A 20,392-nucleotide genomic window follows, 5' to 3' on the forward strand; every position below is an offset into this window, starting at 1 on the left:
ATTTACCACCACTATCCTTAACTCTGAGAAGCTCTGTGTGTGTGTGTGTGTGTGTGTGTGTGTAAAAGAGATGGGAGGAGCTGCTACTCCATTTAGGAGGGTCTGGGATGAGGACTAAAAGGTCGAGGCCAGCGTCTCCATTCCTAGGGTTCCTCTCCAGGCCCTTCACACACCTCCTGCTGTCCTCACTGAACACCCAGTGAGGACTTAAGGAGATCTACTCTGTGGGCAGTACGGATGGGGATGCTGTGGATTTGCTGCTGCCCATATGGAGGTGACAGTGGGCGAGGGACAGGCATTTTTTGAATACTCACAGAGACTGTCCCTCCCAGGATTGGCCTGCTAGCACAGTGCCCATATAGTTCTAATTTCCCTTGAAAAGGTTAACTTTGGCTAAAGCTACAGCTCCTGGTTTTTCCTCTGGCATTGAGACACATCAGTGTTTTTTCAAGCTATTGCCACTGTGGCCTGAGTTTGATCTCTGGTCAAGGAGCTAACCCACATGGCACAGCAGACCTCTCCTGTCTTGCCCACTGCTTCCCTCAGCAGTGTATTTCAGTCGATCCCACTCTGTCTCTGGTGAATCCTCTCACCTCCCCGCACCTCTGGCCTATACTCCAGTTCTTGTATGCATAAGATGCGTGGGAGGGTGAGAGGATTCACCAGAGACAGAGCAGGGAACAGAATAGGCAGAATGATGAAATACACTGCTGAGGGGAGCAGCGGGCGCGACAGGAGAGGTCTGCTGTGCCATGTGGGACCCTTGCTGGCTGGCGGGGATCAAACCGGCGTCGCAGAGGCTGCGGACAGCCTCACAGCACTGTGCTCAACCACCTGTGCCACCGGGGGGAGGAGGGGGCAATTTTTTTTTTAAAGATTTTTTTTTTAATTTATTTTTATACAAGAGCTGGGGTACTGGCCAGAGGTGTGGGAGGGTGAGAGGATTCACCAGAGACAGAGCAGGGAGCAGAACAGGCAGACGACCGAAATACACTGCTGAGGGGAGCAGTGTGACAGGAGAGGTCTGCCGCACCATGTGGGACTCTCGTCAACTGGCGGGTATCGAACCGGCACTGCAGAGGCTGTGGACAGCTCCACAGCATGGTGCTCAACCCGCTGCGCCACCAGGGAGACCCAATAAATAAATTTAAAAAAATAAATAAAACAAGGTGTTTCAGACATTATCCATGACCTGCCCACTGGCCATTCTATTCGGAAGCTGACCAGCAGCGTCTGAGGTTCTTTGTTCCAGGGCAGACAGGAGATACTAGGAAATTTGAACCTCAGGAGCAGCCACATCCTATGATTCCTGAGAGTTGGTGGAAAACCATGTCTTCCTGTTCACCCCTTGGACTTTCAGGTGTGTCACATATCTCCCAGAAGTCCCCATTTGAATCATGCCACTGTTGCCCATATTGGTAGGTTGGAGATGAGGGAAGGGAAGAGACCACAAGTTCAGTTTTGAATACACTGGTTCTGAAGTGGCAGCAGGATGTTGGTCCCTGGGCAGGACCTGGGGAGAAGAGCTACTGTAGTGTTCACTGTCAATATTCTGCTCAGCTCCCTTTCCCTGGGCTGCAGCCATCGCACCCACAAGCTGTTTAGAATGTCTGAGTAGTGGTTAATGGCTCTTGTAGCTGCCCCCTTCATAGCTTCCTTTACAGTCTCCCCACAAATGCCTGCGGAGGTGGGGAGAAGGGTGTTGCCCTTTGCTAGCAGTCTGTACCCGGCGCTGATTTGATGAGGGGATATAAAAGCCCCAGTTGCTTGCCTCAAGTTGGGACTAAAGGAGTGGTGTAATTTGGATTCTGGGGCTTTTGGTGGGGTCGGGCTGAAGCTGGTCTCAAGATAGACTACAACATTTCATTATCCAGCTCCTTCTTTTCCCTTGCCCTGTTTCTCTCACCTTCCTCCTCCTAAGAACACCCCTCGAAAACAAACAAACATAGGCCTCAGGCCCTGCTTCTAGAGAATCCAGCCCATGATGGCTGAGGACTAGGTGGGAGCCCTGCAGAGCCCCTCCAACTCATCCTAGGTGGGTTTAGATGATGGGGCCCGGTGTGAAAATAAGCAGAGAATGTGAGAGGTCTCCACGGTGTGGGGGGAAGAGGTAGGCAGGGGCACTTGTCAGTACTGTAAGGCCAGGAGAACTGTGGATTTTAAAAAGTAGCTAGAATACTGTAGGAGACCAAGAGCCCTAGGGAGAGAACTCATAATGGTTCCCCATGATTTGGGCAAGTATGAAGTCCACTGAGGTCAGTAGAGAGCAGCCTCAGTGGAGGGAAACAGAAAGCAACCACAGAGAGAGCAAGAGGTAGGGAAGGCAGGAGACAATGAGTGTGGATGAAGAGAGGGCCTCTCTTGGCTCCCCAAGCCCTGCTATGCCAAGGAGGAAGACTGGGCTTGTTTTCAGGCAAGGTCCATGTGGACCCTGTCCTTGACAGTCTCCTCTGAGGTTTTAAGATTTAGTTTGGGGGCTTTCCAGAGGTGGTAGGGCACTTTAAGTCAGTTCAAGAGGGCAGAGTAAAGAGAACTTTGAGGACTCTAGAAGTCTGAGAGCAATTGCCTTTGTGGCTGTGTGGCTCTGGGCAGGTAAGTTTACCTCTCTGGGATTCAATTTCCCTATCTGTAAGTTGAGAACGACATAACCTTTAAGGGATTGGTCTAAGGTTTTAATTAGGTTAGGAAGGTAAAAGGCTTCAAAGGGGGATGAATCTGAATCAGAGAGAATGAGGCACTCAAAGGAGACACTAGTCTGGGTCATTCTCAGGGCACAGTGCTGGGGGGTTACCTGTCAGAGCATAGGCAGAGGAATACACTTGGAATTGCCATCAGAGAAGGACAAGTTAAATAAAATACACATATCCAGGGGCCTCCCCGGTGGCGCAGTGGTTGAGTGCCGTGCTGTGAAGCTGTCCGCAGCCTCTGCAGTGCCAGTTCGATTCCCCACCAGCCAGGGAGAACCCCACATGGCACAGGCTCCGTCTGCCTGTTCTGCTCCCCGCTCTGGCTCTGGTGAATTCTCTCACCCTCCCACGCATCTGACCTGTACCCCAGTTCTTGTATAAAATAAATAAATCTTTAAAAAAAAAAAGAAAACTTTCCCTATGGGAAGATGTTAAAAAAAAAACAACACATATCCACACAGACCAGACTTCCCTGATAGTTCAAAACTGGTCAGTGTCCAAAGACTTCTCTCCACTAGACCTCTTCCACCTGGCCTTTAAAAGAGCAGCTGGAATGGTAGGTTTCAGATTTCCTCTGTTGTTGCCAGGCAGATTCCAAAACTGTTCTCCAGGCCTCTGGGATTTTGAGCATCATTCTGAGGGAGTTGGGGGTGTCCTGGTTTCTGGTGCCCCACCTGTACTCCCCTGGTCTCTTGTGTGCTGCCCTGCTTCTGTGTCATTCCTGGCCAGAGCGGGACAGGATGCTGGCAGAAATGATAAGGAGCAAGTTACAAATAAAAGGAATGTAATGCTTACCTTAAATGTTGTACCTCAAATTTTTTTTAACATTTTACTTTGCAATAATTTCAAACACAGAAAAGAAGCAAGAATACCAAAAATAAATTTATATTATCTTTATACAAAGTCACCTACAGTTAAATTTCTATTGATCAGTTTTCTCCTTCTCATTCTGCCTCAGCCCTTCCTGCCTTTCATTGTTGTAAGATGCTTCCAGGAAACCACTGCCATTGAAAGGATAGTTTACAAGCCTCCCTGGTGGCGCAAGGAGTTAAGCACTGCACTATGAAGCAATCCACAGCCTCTGCAGCATGAGTTTGATTCCTGGCCGGCCAGGGAGCAACCCACATGGCGCAGCAGACCTCTCCTGACTCGCCTGCTGCTCCCCTCAGCAGTGTACTTCAGTCAATCTGCCTGTTCTGTTCTCCACTCTGTCTCTGGTGATTCCTCTCACCACCCCACATCCCTGGCCTGTATCCCAGTTCTTATATGAATAAATAAATCTTTAAAAAAAAAAGCTTAAAAAAAAAAGGAAAACCTTTATTAAGGTTTTTGAGGGAAGGAATGGGTATGGCAAGGTTAAGTGGGCTGACCAGGTATAGGACTGGCTAGTTTGAATAACTTCAATGGGTGAAGGGTGTAGGGACTGGCCCAAATTGTCTGATGCCTGACCCTGGGGTGATTAGGACAGGGGCTTAAAGTCTCACATGCACAGAAAGGTGTGGAGTATGGGGGATAGTTAGTTTTCACATGAAAGGTATGCTGGAGGGAGTGATTGCTATCTGGAGGAATCCACAACCCCTGGAAGAGGCAGTCCTTCCCTGGACAACAAGGCCCCGGATGTGAAAATATCTGCTTCGCAGAGTAGAAAGCTGATTTATATAGGCTGCTCATAGTTAGTGTAATCATTGACATGTTTGGATTATGACCTAACATTTTATAGTTATTTCTCATTCATTCTATCTATATTTTATTTTACCTGCCCTCTATTTTTTTTTAAATGTTTATTTATTTATTTATTTATACAAGCACTGGGTACAGTCAGAAGCGCGGGAGGGTGAGAGAATTCACCAGAGCTAGAGCGGGGAGCAGAGCAGGCAAAAGGACCGAAGTACACTGCTGAGGGGAGCAGCGGGCGGCAGGAGAGGTCTGTGCACCATGAGGGACCCTCCTCCGGTGGCCGGGGAGCAGCCGGGGATCGAACCGGCGCTGCAGAGGCTGCGGGCAGCTTCGCAACCCAGCGCTCAACTGCTGCGCCACCGGGGAGGCTCCTCTATTATTATTATTATTATTATTATTATTTTTTTTTAACATTTTGAAAGGACAGGGTTGATAGCAAAAGGAGAAAGAAAAAAAGAGACACCTGCATAGACACAGATAGGCAGTCTTGGGAGGACAGCTGCCTTTTTCTGCATTCTTTTGGGTTGTCTTTATGATGATGTTTTATTTATTTAAAGATTTATTTATTTATGCATACAAGAACTGGGGTACAGGTCAGAGGTGCAGGGGATAAGAGAATTCACCAGAGATAGAGTGGGGAATAGGTAGATATACTGTAATACACTGCTGAGGGGACCAGCAGGCCAGACTGGAGAGGTTAGCTCCTTGGTCAGGGATTGAACTTGTGCTGCAGTGGCTACGGATAGCTTCATAGTGCTGAGACTTAACCCCTTGCACCACCAGGGAGGCCTCTTTATGATTATGTTTTATGTCCACTTTTGGTTTACTACTTACTTGGTTTACTTTTCTTTAAAATATTTTTAGTGCTTGGCCTAGGTTTTGCAGTATACATCTGTAATTAAGGATATCTGAATTCATTAATATCACAGCACTTCAACTTGCAGAATTAAGGACCTCCCAATTATGTACTAACAGCATTGTCCAATGTTTTCACTATACAAATGATATCCTGTTGGTTGGCAAGCTGAAAGTTTCCCTCTTAATTTCTCTATCTTCTTTGTTATCTACAGTCAGCAGGAGTGACTGATAAAGAGTGACTGATTCAGAGACCAGTTGGTCAAGTAAAGTTTTGAATAATGTGGGTGGATTCACAAAACTAAATCCCTCTGGCAGTCAAAGAAAAATTCCTGCCATTTTCAAAGTACTCTAAATTCCTGGTGTTAAAACTATAGCTGGGTGGCAAACTTGTAACTCATGTTAAATGTGGTCCTTGTTTATCTTACAATTAAAAAATAAAAACAAAAAAAGAGCCACACTGCTTGGGGCTCTAGTCCTACTTGCTCCTACAGCAATTCTTTGACTTCTAATCTCCAGGCTAAAAGGTGGTGTTTCATGGCTTTCTTTTTAGGTTACAAAGGTGATATTTCAGTTGACAACGGTTCTATCTTGGTTCTTAAAACTAGTCTGTGTTAGGGCCTCCCCGGTGGCACAGCGGTTGAATGCTGGGTTGCGAAGCTGCCCGCGGCCTCTGTGGCGCCGGTTCGATCCCCGGCTGCTCCCCGGCCACTGGAGGAGGGTCCCACATGGCGTGGCGACCTCTCCTGCTGCCCGCTGCTCCCCTCAGCAGTGTACTTCGGTCCTTTTGCCTGCTCTGCTCCCCGCTCTGGCTCTGGTGAATTCTCTCACCCTCCCGCGCTTCTGACTGTACCCAGTGCATGTATAAACAAAACAAACAAACAAACAAACAAATAAATAAACATGCCTCTATTAAAAAAAAAAACAAAACTAGTCTGTGTTATTTCATTTGGTGGACATTCTATACATCCATAGCTTGCCGAGAGCATTGTGTAAATAGAATCTTTAAATCTGACTAATAATTCTCTTAATTGGGTCCTCCCAAATGGCACAGGAGTTAGGTTTCAGCACTATCTAGCTATCAGCAGCTACTGTGACATGAGTTCCATCCCCAGCCAGGGAGCTAACCCAATGGAGAAGCAGACCTCTCCTGTCTTGCCCACTGCTCCTCTCAGCAGTGTATTTCTGCTCCCTACTGTCTCTGGTGAATCCTCTCATCCCCCGCATCTCTGGCCTCCATCCCAGTTCTTCTATGCATAAATAAATAAAAATAAATCTTTAAAAACAAATTCTCTTAACTATAAGGGATGCTACCAGTGGGGAAAGGCCAAGGTTTAGACAGTGGCAATGGGACAATGAACAGTTTGGAGCCCACCAGACTCCCCTGACCCAGCCACATGGTGGCAGTAATATAGTAGAGAAGACCAACATGGGTGAGGATATGACCCTCACACCAAATAAAAAGTTGGTAGATGCAAAAGGGTTTAACCACTTAACAAGCTGTAAAAAAATGCAAACACCAACAAAATAGAAAGTGCTCAGAAAAGAAGTGGACATTGATGGAGTCAACATCTACAGGAAAAAGTGGCTAGTCACCTTCCAAATGCAGTAATCTCAGGAACTCCCTGGTGGCACAAGATCTTAAGACACAACCTGGCCACTGCAGATCCCCAGCCAGGGAGGTGACCCACATGGTACAGCAGACCTCTCCTGACTTGACCACTTTTCCCCTCAGCTACTGTGTATTTCAGTCAATGTGCCTGTTCTGTTCTCCACTCTGTCTCTGGTGAATCCTCTACCCCCCACTCCTTTGGCCTCCAGCCCAGTTCTTATATGCATAAATAAAAATAAATCTTTAATCTTTTTTTAAAAAAGAGAGAGAACAGGTAGAGTTCTCTCAATGGGTGGAGTATAGACTATGGTGCTTATCTTGGTAAACACTCCCTAAAATTCACTGCTACATTTTTTTACTGACTTGTGGGTAGCACATAATGGACTGGCAATGGGCCTGGTGTCTGGCGGCAGGACAACTTGATGTCAAGTCTCAGTCTTTGTGGGGACAAACATTACAGCAACAGATTGCCCAGGGCTATATTCCCTGTTCATGACTCAAGTGGATGCCCAAGGAAAAAGGCCATGCAATGATAAACATCAATGGAAACAGTAAGTTAATTAAACTTGTTACCCAGGTAAGGAATATAGCCATGTGAATACACCATTGCACAGGGCATGGTAATCCATTTATAATTCAAGATCAAGCCTCCAAATAAGTTACAGTGATTCTAGCACATGAGGCCAGGGAAATCTGGCAAATGTGCCTTACTGTCAGTTCTGCAATTGAATGACAAAGAGGACTTCTGGGCACATAACCAGGGTGCCATCCTGCCTGCATTAAATATGTGGACATTACTATTCAAGAACTCTTAGATGGTCTATTGCATATTTGGATTCCCTAAACACACATAATCAACAATGGTATCACCTTATAGTAAAAATTACCTAGGAGTGAATAGTTACCAGAAATAATTGCTGGACTTTTCATGCCCCATATCATCTCCAAGCAGTTGATGCCACTTAAAGTTCAAAAGAAAAACTGAAAAGGATACTACATAACCAAGGCTCAGTTCCCTGTAGAGCACACACTTAGTACAGGTAGTTAGAGCTCTAGCTGTGGCAACCTCTTGGAAGGGTACCCTTCATTTGAATAGAATGTTTAATGATAAGTTAGGGAATAAGGGAGGAGGCTCCGACTATTGAAAGAGACTCAGATGAGTACGTAACTCCTTCTCATGCTACTTATTTTCTTCTTATGCCTGTCCCTGGAAAATCACATTACTGGAATTTTCAAGTTACAAAGAACCAGGAGGTAGGTGACTCTAACCTAGTGTTAATTTTGTGCTGTCTGGGTATGCTTGCTGGATTTGGGTAGCTATGGATTTCGGTGACAATGATCCTAAATATGAGGTGACAACTTCTAAAATAGCCCTGCTGGCGTGGCCCACACATCATGATGAGGGATGTATTCTAGGATGAAACTGCTAGCCATCCAGGATGTTTGGGTATATGGTGTGGGTAAGACGTGGGAGGAACTGGAGAAGTGACTGTTGTAGGGACTGGTCACATAGACCAGATTACTTGGCTCTGGAAGAAGAGTAAGAACTCTGGCAAGTGAGAAGAGAATGACTTAGACTCTGAAATGTCAAGGGTGGGAAGTGGGATCATTAATTTTTTTCTCAGCTTTTATCTGAAGTGCATCTGGTCACTTTAATCCAGACAGCTTCTACCATTTTCAACTCGATAAAAGGCCAATGAAAAATCTTAATCTAAGAACTCACAGAAACCTTCCAACAGCTGCAGGAGTGAATAGTCTCCACCAGAAATGACAAACAAGATTAACTTCCTGGACACTGATGTGATTTTCTTAAGCCACATCTTGTCATTTTTGAACTCTTTTATATATTTTGCACAGACCATTTTGCAAAGGATAGAGATTGACAGTTTGACCGTCAACCCCCTTAGCAAAATGCTGCCGCTCAGATTGCTACTACTTCGTACGCAAATGTTAGGCCTATACTTGTCTACAATAGACAAACCAGTCTAAATTTTCTTGTGGTGATAAGCAATTGTGTTGCCCTAGATTTCTTGGTGGCCATTTGAGGCAGGGTAAGAATACAAAGAAAGATTCCTGTCCTCCCATCTCCCATGCAGGCACAAGAGAAAGAGGTGTCAGGGCTTCCTGAAAGCTAAGTGTGAAGAAGGCACACAGAACTTTCTCTTTGTGCCAGATCCCATACTTGTACTTTTGGCGATTTGAGGTGAGGTATCTACAGTTGCCAATCTCTTATTGCATCTGGGTTAGTAATACTTGTAACTGCCTTGGCTGCAAATGAGAAGCCTGGCTATAGTCTGTATTCCGAGCAGGCATGGTCATTCTACTGGGAGTCACAGTCATGGTCATGCTCATCTGATGTTGTCTAAGACATATAGAACAGTTTTAGTCCAAATCCCTGTCAGTACAATTAGAGTATCTGGTAGATGGTCTACATTTCCAAAATGAATTTTTTTTTAGGAAGTCTTAGGAAACGACTACTTTAAACCAAATTATTTTTATTTATTTTTGCATAGAAGAACTGGGTGTAGGCAGAGGTGAGAGGGGTGAGAGGATTCACCAGCGACAGAGTGGGGAGCAGAATAGGCAGATATACTGAAATACACTGCTGAGGGGAGCAGTGGGCAAGATAAGAGGTCTGCTATGCCACATGTGGGTTAGCTCCCTGGCCAGGGATTGAACCCATGCTGTAGTGGCTGGTGACAGCTTGATAGCACTGAGACTTTAACCCCTGCACCACCAGGGAGAACCCAAAATAAATTCTTTTTTTTTTAAGATCTATTTATTTATGCACACAAGAGCTGGGGCACAGGCCAGAGATGCAGGGGGTGAGAGGATTCATCAGAGACAGAGTGGGGAACAGAACAGGCAGATCGACTGAACTACACTGCTGAGAGGAGCAGTGGGTGAGTCAGGAGAGGTCTGCTGTGCCATGTGGGTTGCTTCCTGGCCAGTCAGGGATCGAACTTGTGCTGCAGTGGTTGCGGATTGCTTCATAGTGCGGTGCTTAACCACCTGAGCCACCAGGAAGGCCCCCCAAAATAAATTCCTATATTGACATGTGAAAGGTTGGGATTGACAGTTATAGGCAATGGCTCTCCCCTAGTGATCCTGTGCATATCTACATTGGCAGAATGTACACTGCTCTTCCTGGAACAAGAAAGCCTGGGAGGTTTATGAATTGTCGCTCAGATGCCATTTCCCATTCATCTTCTTGGTTCTCTTTGGAGTCTGGATGAGATATGTCACTTTCTCTTCTGGCCCCCTTGGTATAGCAGTAGGCTCTAAAATCCCTTAACTGCAGTGTAGAATTGGCTCCTCAGCAACAATGTGTCTTATCATTAATGATGAAGTCACCTGGTAGCTTTTGTTTTTGTGTCATTTTGTATAAGAGTCATGAGGAGCTGGCACTTTGGGCTACTTTCCCCTTTGCTGTCTACATAAGTAATAAACTGACAGATCTAAGAAGGATTCATTGTTACTTAACCTGCTAATAAACCTGTATTGTGCTTGACAGATACCATAATGACTGGATAAAGAAGCAGATAGGAAATTCGACCTCTTCTATTAAGTTGGACATTAAAGAAATTTGCAAAAATGTGAAATAATGCCTCATTTGCCACTGATTTTTAAAGGAAAATACAGATATTCTTAATAAAAATATTATTTATATTAACAAGGAGTGGGTTATTTTAAAAATTAATGAACATAAATACTTAAAATTTCTTCATTGAAATACCTAGTATAATAAATAGTAAACAATTATTTCATATAAAGTGAAACTCTTTGGAATCTTCAATGGCTTTGAAATGAAACTAGGCCCCTATTTTGCTCAAAAAATTAACTTAAAATGGATTAAAGATTTTAATATTAGATAGGAAACCACAAAATTCTAAGAAGAAAAGGGAAAAAGCTCCTTGACATGGTGCTTACACAGAGTCAATGCATTTTTTAGGCAAGTCAATTAGGCAAGCTCCTCCTTGAGAAAGGATGAATAGTTCTCAGCAAAAAAGAAGAGCCATAGTCCCTCTGAACCATGCATGAACATTCCAGAGAAGAGGTAGATAGAGAGCCAGATTCTGGAGGAGGTGGGTGTGAGGCACTAAGTTCCTGGGCTGGTAGTGGAGCCCAATAGAGATGGCAGCAAGAGCCCAAAGATTTCCTGGTCCAAGGAAAATACTCTAGGCCAGAGGTCTATAAGAAAATGTTGGGCAATGCCACTGATCAATACACACTGACAGGTCTGCATCAGGCTGGTCCTGGACCTCCTGTTCCAGCTGCACAGTGGATACCTCCCTCTGGACTGTAGCGCACAAGGCCACAGCGCAACTGGGGCTCCTCTTCTTCATACCAGCGCTGTTCACTGAAGTCAGGGAAGAAGGTTGCAATCTCTCTACTGGCTGAAATCACTGAGTCTGTAAGGGAGGTAATACAGGGAAGGGGTTCTCTCATAGGGAGTGCAGGATGACAGCAAGAGGCAGTCATAACTAGGTTCAGAAAGAGGAGTCTCTACTTCTGCCTGCCTCATAGTCCTAGGGCACTTAAAGAAAGTCTTTAGGCCACAAAGGGCCAGAAATACAATTAGGAAGAAAGTTCACTGGGGGGACCTGGCTCTCAACTCCACAGTACAGTTGTTTACCAACCCCCAAATACCTCCTTTTTTGGGGTTATTGTCAGGGAGGAAGACTCACCAGAGCCATGGGTGGTGTTGCGGGTGTCAGTGAGGCCAAAACTTCCACGAATTGAATCTGGGGCCATGTGGCGTGCTCGAAACACTCTGGTGGGTCCCATCATTGTCCTCCAGAACTGGATGGCATCCTTGCGGGCGAGGATATAGGCTCGGATTGGCCCACTGTGAACAAATGGAGCACATGTCAGGAATATGCCTATCTAGTCTAAGAAGGCACTTTGTGAGCAGGGCACCAATATAGGTATGTTAATTCTGAGTTTCCTTGCCTTTTTAGCTGAGTATCAATGTGACTTTAAACAGGTGATGGAGGGCCTCTGCTGATATATAAGCAAGATCACAGAGATCAGCAGAGTTGCTAGGGAACACTCAACAATTCTACACTTACTGGATCAGTAACCACAATGCGACAGGAGGCCAACAGGTCAGTGTTGGCTTGGTCAGAGCTCCAAGCCCATGTTTCTTCAGATACTTGGTACTGACTACAACTTTAGTGTGGTAAGTGAAATAAATAAGTGTATTTAGTGGGCTGAGGAGATGTCTCAGAGGATAAATATGTGGAACCAAAACTAGAAGTACTTGGGCCAACCTGGTGGCCTAGGGGTTAAGTCTCAGTGCTATCACAGCCACAGCCTGAGTTTGATCCCTGGCCAGGGAGATAACCCACATATGGTGCAGCAAACCTCTCCTATCTTGCCCACTGCTCCCCTCAGCAGTATATTGCAGTGGATTCGCCTGTTCTACTCCCCACTTTGTTTCTGATGAATCCTCTTCCCCCGCACCTCTGGCCTATACTCTAGTACTTCTGCGTAAATTTAAAAAAAAAAAAAAAAAAAAAAAAGCTCCTGATTAAAATTCTTAAACAAACAAACAACAACACAAAACTAGATGTACCTGGCCATGAACTCCACCAGTCGCTGATAGAAAAAACGCCCTGCAAAGAGAGAGTTCCTTCATCAAGACACTGGTGCCCAAGAGACCTTTTTGTACTTCTGCCTTAATTGAAAAATAAAATCTTTTAGAGGGAAGAACAAGGACCTCGGGGTCTGATAACCTGGGTCTGAATCCAGGCTCTTCCATTTACATCTTGTGCAGTTTGGGGTAAGGTAATTTTCCTAATCCAATTTCTTAATCTGTGGAGCAGGGACAAAAAAATCTCTACCTCATATGGCTATTGGGAGAACTAAATAAAATCTTGAGCATTAGGAGAACATCTGTCAGAGTAAACACTCACTAAATGTTACCTACTGATATTATCAAGACATAAAATTAACCTTCTGGTTGGAACTGTGAGATTGAACCTTCCTAGAATCTTTTTTTCAAATTCTGATAATCAGAAAAGTTTATATATAAATAGAGAAAACTGACAGCATTTCTACAAGTGGCAGACATACAACTGCATACATCTTGAGACAGAGAAGCCTCCCATTCAGAGGAGGGAAGTTGATCCTACCTTCATGCTCTTGGTAAAACCTCTGGCAATCTTCTTTCCTCCATAGAAGTTCTCTCATTCGTATAATAAGGAACTTGTTGCTCAGAATCTGCTGATGAACAGCCTGGATAAACACCACCCAAAGACAAATCAGTCAAAGGTACAGGAGGTCCAGTCTGATTAAAAGAACCACGAGGACCCCTTGGAGCCCAGGACTTCAACGTCTGTCCTGGTGGGTCAAAAGAGAAAGAAGTAGGGTGACGTAATGACCTTCCATAACACAGCCAGAGTGCGAAACTCAGGAGGAGGGGGGCAGGAATGCTATTTTGCCCCTCCATTCCTGTATTCCATGAACTCAAGCCCATAGGAACATCATTTATACAGTCATAAAAGTATCTTGATAGTGTTCTTGAGTTTCTCCTACTCTCCAAATTATCAGAATTGATAGATTAAAAATACCACAACTTATATGTCACACTGGGGTCAGAAGTTTTTGAGTAGGGATGCAGTGCAACCACCTTAGTCCAGTGCTCACAGCTGCAATGCTCTCTACCACTTTCTATTCTCTAGTGCCCCCAACTCAGTTTGCCTGTGGCACTCAGACCCACCACATACATTCCTGACTTGGCATCTCCCTTCTGTGGAACACCTGCTGTGCCATACACTAATCAAAGTCCACCCTTCTTTTGAGGCTGGCTGAGTTCCACACTGCAGGCCACCATTTCTGACTGCTCTGGTCTTCCTCTGCATCATGGAGGGCTTGTTCAGCAGTGTTGCTCACCTAGTACTTATCAACCTATAGGAGGCAGAATCCTAAATGACCCTCAACCAGCCTCATTAAGATTGCATACCCTAATTTCTAGGACTGTGAATATAATACAATATGGTTAGAGTCATGGCAAAAGGAATTATGCAAGTGTAATTAAGGTGACTACTCAGTTGATTTGGTTTTATTTTTTTTTTATTTTTTATTTTTATTTATTTATTTTTTTTTTGGCGAGTCAGGTTCTCGCTATGTTGCCCAGGCTGGAGTGCAGTGGCTATTCACAGGCGCGATCCCACTACTGATCAGCACGGGAGTTTTGACCTGCTCCGTTTCCGACCTGGGCCGGTTCACCCCTCCTTAGGCAACCTGGTGGTCCCCCGCTCCCGGGAGGTCACCATATTGATGCCGAACTTAGTGCGGACACCCGATCGGCATAGCGCACTGCAGCCCAGAACTCCTGGACTCAAGCGATCCTCCTGCCTCTGCCTCCCGAGTAGCTGGGACTACAGGCGCGCGCCACCACGCCCGGCAGTTGATTTGGTTTTAAAAGGGAGATTATCCAGATTGTCCTAATTGATCATATGTTCTTTAAAAGCAGAGTTTTATCTGGCTGGAAGCTAAAGGAGAAGTCAGAGGGATCTGAAGCATGAGAAGTATTCAATGCACTGTTGCTGTCCTGAAGATGGAGTGGGCCATGTAATGAGGCATGTGAATGGTCTCCAGAGATAAGAGCAGTCACCACCTGAAAGCCAGCAAGGAAATGGGGACATCATCTTATAACCACAAGGAACACGTTCTAGCAACAACTGAATGAATTTGGAAGTGAATTCTTCCCCAGATCTCTAGATAAGGGTTCAGTCAGCTGATACCTTGAGTGTGGCCTTATGAGACCCTAAGGAAAGAACCCAGCTGAGTCTACTCGACCTATATATTTCAAGATTGTGAGATAATAAATAAGTGCTGTTTAAAGCTGCCAAGTTTATGGTAACTTGTTATGTAGCAAAAGGACACTAATATACATAGACTGTCTTGAGATTTAGTTCCCATTGTACTGGCTTTTTTATCGTATTTTATATCTGCTCTATTTCTTCAACAGATTCATAGCTTCCACAGCATCTAGCACAGGACGGTGTTGTCAGTCTTTACTGGTGGCCCTATGGCCTGAAGCAGAAGCAATGCCCAGGCATACAGTAGAGACTTAGGATTTATTCTTACCTCCAGAATCAGTGGGTGAGCAACTGCATCAGGCTTGATCAGGGCTAGAGTGAGCTGAAGAGCCTGAGGGCTTCGCAAGATTGAGGTCATCTCACTCCTGCCATCAGAGAGCTGGATTAGGGATGCATCAGTACTCCATTTCCCACCCTTCCTACTCTGGAGCCATACAGCCTTGTAAATCAGCCAGTCCTCCGACTCTTGAGATTCAAAAAACACAAGACAGTTATATAGTAAAGCTGTACACATTATTGTATTTGATTGCCCATTTGGATTTATGGGATTTGAGGGAAGAGAATAGTAGAGGGTGCTTTCAAGTTACCTTGCAGAGTACATAATGTGGGTTGTGACTGTAAAGCTATAAAGCAGTTATCCATTCAAGAGTGTAAATACTTGGCCTCCCCGGTGGCGCAGCAGTTGAGCGCTGGGTTGCCCGCAGCCTCTGCAGTGCTGGTTCGACCCCCAGCTGCTCCCTGGCCACTGGAGGAGGGTCCCACATTGCACGCAGACCTCTCCTGCCTCCTGCTGCTCCCCTCAGCAGTGTGCTTCGGTCCTTCTGCCTGCTCTGCTCCCCGCTCTGGCTCTGGTGAATTCTCTCACCCTCCCACACTTCTGACTGTACCCAGTGCTTGTATAAATAAATAAAAATAAATCTTAAAAAAAAAAGTTTCAATACTATTAAAAAAAAAATGTAAATACTACCACTCTTGCCAATACTCCCTTTCCTTCCTAACTTTCCTTTGTATTTTACAAAGGATTTACAATTTACATACCTAAACAGCCTGATCATTAGGGTGTAATAACTGTTTCCACACTTAAGGTTCCCTATTCCACATGTTCTCCCATCAATTCTAGAACTGGAAGATTGGATGGATAAGAATCAGATGTTGCCAGAATATCAAAAAGTCTGCTGAATACAGACCATTTTTCATTTAATCAAAGAAATAGACCAGGATCTCTCCTGTCTACAATGGCAAGGCTTAAGGATATACATCCAACTCCAAAGTCAGGAACTAGTTGTAACCATTTTGCATCTGAAGTAGGTAAAACTACCTGGATTGTAATTTAGTCAATTATATACACTAAATGAATCCATATAGTATTTTTTTCTTTTCTTTTTTTTTTTTTGGTGGGACCCTCGCCCGCGGCTGGGGAACGAACTGGCGCTGCAGAGGCTGTGGGCAACCTCGCAACTCAGCGCTCAACTGCTGCGCCACCAGGGGAGGCCCTGAATCCATATAGTCTTATTCTACTTTTTTAAATATAATTCTAGTGTCTAGTATGGTGTAAGAGTTGAATAAATAATTGTGGAAATGACACAATGAGCATTAAAGTATTTTATACACTGGACTAAGAACTTGCATTCTCTTCCAACTGTCAAACTCTTACATGTTAGAAATTGATCACCTGTACAGAACTAAGGACTAGGTCTCAAAAGATTATCTGGTAGAGCCCCTCAACTTGCCAATAAATAGATGTTTCCATGAACACACATAGGGACAGGCTCATTTTTCTTAGCCTGAAAGTCATGTTATATATGGTGCTAGGGACTGGTCCAAACAAAGAAACTCTCTGATGTCTCTTCTACTCAAGTCCTTCCTACAACTTTCAGCTTGATGACCTACTCAAACCACAAAGCTAAGCCCAGTCTAACGAGTGCAAGATTAACCAATCCATTCTTCCCAATATCCCATGTGGCGAGTCTCTGCCATATATTTAGGGAGAAACAGTCTTGACACTTCCCCTCCCTCATCTTCCATATCTATACTATCACTGATTTCTGGAATTTTTACATACCCAATATATCTCAAATCCAAACAACTCTCTACCACTCAAGTGTCACTACTCTACCCCAAGACATCATCATCCCTCCCTGGACTTCTGCATCAGACTCCTCAATGGAGTCTGTTGTACTGTTGGAGAGTATCTGCCACCCTCTACAATCTGTTCTCCACATAACAGCTAGAGTGAACTAAAAATTAATTCGAATTCTATATCATTCCCCTTCTTAACCCTTTAACATATGTCCTGCTTTTATGATAAAACCCAAATCCTTTGCAAGGCCTACCAGGCTTTGCATATTTTGATTCCTGCCGATCTCTCTAGCCTCATTTGGAAGCCCACACTCCTTAACTTTCTTTTACTCCAGCCTCATAGGCCTTACAGTCCAAGAATTTCTGACCTGTCTGTGTGAGACAGTTCTGCAGTCCACACAGCCTTTGGTTACCTCCTACTCATCCACTAGATCTTAGCTCATTTCCGCTGTTGTATTTCCTTATGGCTTCTTGCATGTTTTCTTGTTATGTCTTCCCCATTAGGACAGTTCCATGAAAAGTCTGTTTTGCTCATCATCATATCCTCAGTACCACACAGAGTTTATAGCACAGAGTAGGTGTTCACAGTATTTGTTGAATATATTAATGAATGAACCTGGTTTTCCAAGGCCAGACAGCTAGAGGTTCTCCAGGGGCGGACGTGGCACTTTCATAATTTTTCTATGTTATGGCTGTCCTGGCTCGTGGTTTTTAATAAATGCTACCAAGTCCAAAATCTTGCTCAACTTAAAGATCATTCCATTAACCAATTACTAATTTTGGATGGTTCTGGGACACTTCACCCCACACTTCCGACACCCATTCCTCTGCTTCCAGGATGGCAGGGGCCAAGTCCCTAGTCCCGCCCGGCGTTGGGGGGACCTGCTACCCCTCAACTACGCCTCCAACCCTCAGCGCCTAGGGTCCCGCTCTCCAGCCCTCCATGCTCACAGCCTCAGCCCTTGACACCGACCCCTTTCCCCCGCTACCACTCCATTCCTCTAGGCCTGCGGCCACGCAACTCCAACCCGTGTAACCCGGGCATAAGCTCACTCTAGATTCTGGGCTATTCGCAGCCCGGGTCCGGTTGGAGTTTGGGTCGGGATTCACCTGGTCCTCCCACAGCAGCGCCGATCGCCAGGCACCGCGCTAGCTGGCCTGTGGGCACCAGCGGGACCCTGCAGGCATCCGCTGGGCACCCTGACTCGGGGGTCCTTGCCAGGAACCGGCGAACGAGCCGCAGCAGAGCGAGGTGACCCTGAGTCCTGGGCAGTGGCCGAGCTGCCCCAAAAGGCTCGGACAATCTACGGCAGGAGGGACGCACTATCGGCGCCTCGGTCTCGCCGAGAGGATGACGTATCTCGCGCGCGACCTGCCCCTCCGCGCCCAGCTCGCGCGCCCTCAGGCGGCAGGGAGGACCAGCGGCGCCGGCGGGCCCTGCGCGGCGTGCGGAGCGCGGACTGCGCAGCCCGGGCGAGCTGGTGTGGCCGCCCGGCGGGGTCAGCGCCTGCCCTTGGGGCCGCGGGGACGGACCTTAAACGACTCGTTCTCTTGATTCTTTGTCTAGGGCTGTGCTGGGACATAATTAGTGCCCAGTATTTGTCTGAGTTGCTTGGAGAGTAAAGAATATGTTCGCTCGATCGCGAGGCTGAGGCAGCTTCTCTGTCGAGGTCGGAGCGATACACGGACACCAAGGTGCATAATTGATAGGGGTTGGTGAGGGAGGATCCTTGTCCGGGGTCCGGGTGTACGTAAGGAGCGAGGGGTACTAGTCGGAAGGCCGTACTGAAGAGTTAGGGCAGCAGAATGTGAGGTGAGTTATTCTAGAGTGTAATGAAGCAGTCCCGGGCGAGAAAATGAGAACTGGATGTATTTACTCCTTGTTTACTCTTTATATACGAAGAGGGGACAGTTGTGGCAGGTTGGATAAGGATGATAACATTTTTTTTTTTCTTGTTGGAAATCACTGAATTTGAGAAGAATGAAAATAAACTGTAACTGATAGTCACTTAAATTAAAAACAAAAACAAAAACAACTGACTCTAGCACCCGCAGATACAGGTGTTCTACTCCTGGAATGTTGGAAGGAGGGTCTGTGGTTCTGGCAGTGTTTTTGCTCAAGTTGTCTTTAGGAATAGCCACTTCTCAGCTATCGGGTTGTTGAAGACACTTGTCTATGGTATCTCTACAGGATGAAAATAAACTTCCATTGTGTGACTGACCACAGCTCTAGATTAAATTTTCTTTTTCTTTTTTTTAAGTTTTCTTTTTATTTATTCATGCATACAAGAACTGGGCTGTAGGCCAGAGAGGTGTGGAGGTGAGAGAGAGACAGAGAGAGAGAGAGAAAAGAGAGAGAAACAGTAGGGAGCAGAGCAGGCAGATTTACTGAAATACACTGCCAAGAGGATCAGGGGGCGAAGACTGGAGAGGTCTGCTGTGCCATATATGGGTTAGCTCCCTGGCTGGGGATCAAACTCAGGCCACAGCGGAAATAGCATGATGGCACTGAGACTTAACCCCTATGCCACCAGGGAGGCCCTAATTCTTATTTTTCAAATGCACCAGGTTCAATTTTGTATTGTACTTTCATCTTCATTAACATATCTCTGAACTATATGGACTTTGCCAATTTTTAGATCATGGTTACTTATTCAACTTTCTTACACCTACAATGTGGAAGACTTTAATTTCATATTTTATAGTTGCTTTGCCCATTCTCAACAAAATAAGCACACACAATATTTAAAAATACTAAAAGGGCAGATGTGGTTTTAAGGAAGACCCAAAAATAACATGTTTTCTCTGAATGCAGGCTCAGAACCAACTGAAATAAATGGCATGCAAGTGGAGATTGAAGGTCAGCTTAATTAATACTGATTGAGCTGTTGGAGAACATAACTTAGTGTCAACATTCAACATGACCAACTTTATAGGTATTTTTTTTTAAGATTTATTTATTTATGCATACAAGAACTGGGGTACAGGCCAGAAATTCCGGGGGGTGAGAGGATTCACCAGAGACAGAGAGGGGAATAGAACAGGCAGATTGAATGAAAACACTGCTGAGGGGAGCAGCGGTGAGACAGGAGAAGTCTGCTTCACCATGTAGGTTGCTCCCTGGCTGGCTGGGGATCGAACTTGTGCTGCAGAGGTTGCAGATTGCTTCAGAGTGCGGTGCTTAACCCCTTGCGCCACCAGGGAGGCCTCCATGACCAACTTTAGTAATATCTAAAATGCTTCGAATTACTAGTCCCATCATACCTTCGATTTACACGTGAGTTTGTAATCCCCACTTTCCTTACCTGGTCTCTCTTGTTTTACATTCTCTGCCACACATCATTGGGCATCATTTGGACACAGCCCTTTGAATAAAATTTATCCCTCTATCTCTGCCAAAGGGCGGTGCCTATTCTTACAAAATTTCTAATATGGAATGTCAGAAACTGTGAGTGTCTGGTTTCCAAAATAAAGAAGGAAGAAGGGGCTGTTCTGCCCTTGCTTTAGTCTCTGTCACTGAAGCTTCAACTAGGGGAGAAGAGGTGTGGAAGATACCAGGAGTGTTAAGGGGAAATTTTAGGGGAAATACTTCCTCATAGAACTAGAGGATCAGACTAAGAAGCATTTGCTTTCTAACAGAGATGATGATAACT

At 45.3% G+C, this 20,392-nt stretch overlaps 1 protein-coding gene across 4 annotated transcripts; it reads right to left on the minus strand.

The window, feature by feature from the left end:
* Window positions 1-762: 762 nt before the first annotated feature.
* Window positions 763-18,071, minus strand: NME6 (NME/NM23 nucleoside diphosphate kinase 6). Of its 4 annotated transcripts, none has more exons than XM_037528462.2 (6): window positions 17,850-18,071; window positions 14,929-15,125; window positions 12,969-13,071; window positions 12,410-12,449; window positions 11,520-11,680; window positions 6,108-11,243 (listed from the first exon to the last, which is right to left on the minus strand). In XM_037528462.2, exons 2-6 carry the CDS (start codon window positions 15,016-15,018, stop codon window positions 11,077-11,079), a joined length of 561 nt encoding a protein of 186 aa, XP_037384359.1. In that variant the 5' UTR covers window positions 15,019-15,125; window positions 17,850-18,071; the 3' UTR covers window positions 6,108-11,076. The 4 variants fall into 4 exon arrangements, with proteins under 4 accessions (XP_037384350.1, XP_037384359.1, XP_037384331.1 ...); XM_037528434.2 differs by having other exon boundaries at window positions 14,929-15,025; window positions 17,850-17,882; XM_037528443.2 differs by lacking the exon at window positions 17,850-18,071 and adding an exon at window positions 17,793-17,843 and having other exon boundaries at window positions 14,929-15,025.
* Window positions 18,072-20,392: the final 2,321 nt, after the last annotated feature.

This window comes from Talpa occidentalis, unplaced genomic scaffold (assembly GCF_014898055.3).
Source record: "Talpa occidentalis isolate TD23 unplaced genomic scaffold, MPIMG_talOcc4v2.1 talOcc4.10, whole genome shotgun sequence".
NCBI classification, from domain to species: Eukaryota; Metazoa; Chordata; class Mammalia; order Eulipotyphla; family Talpidae; genus Talpa; species Talpa occidentalis.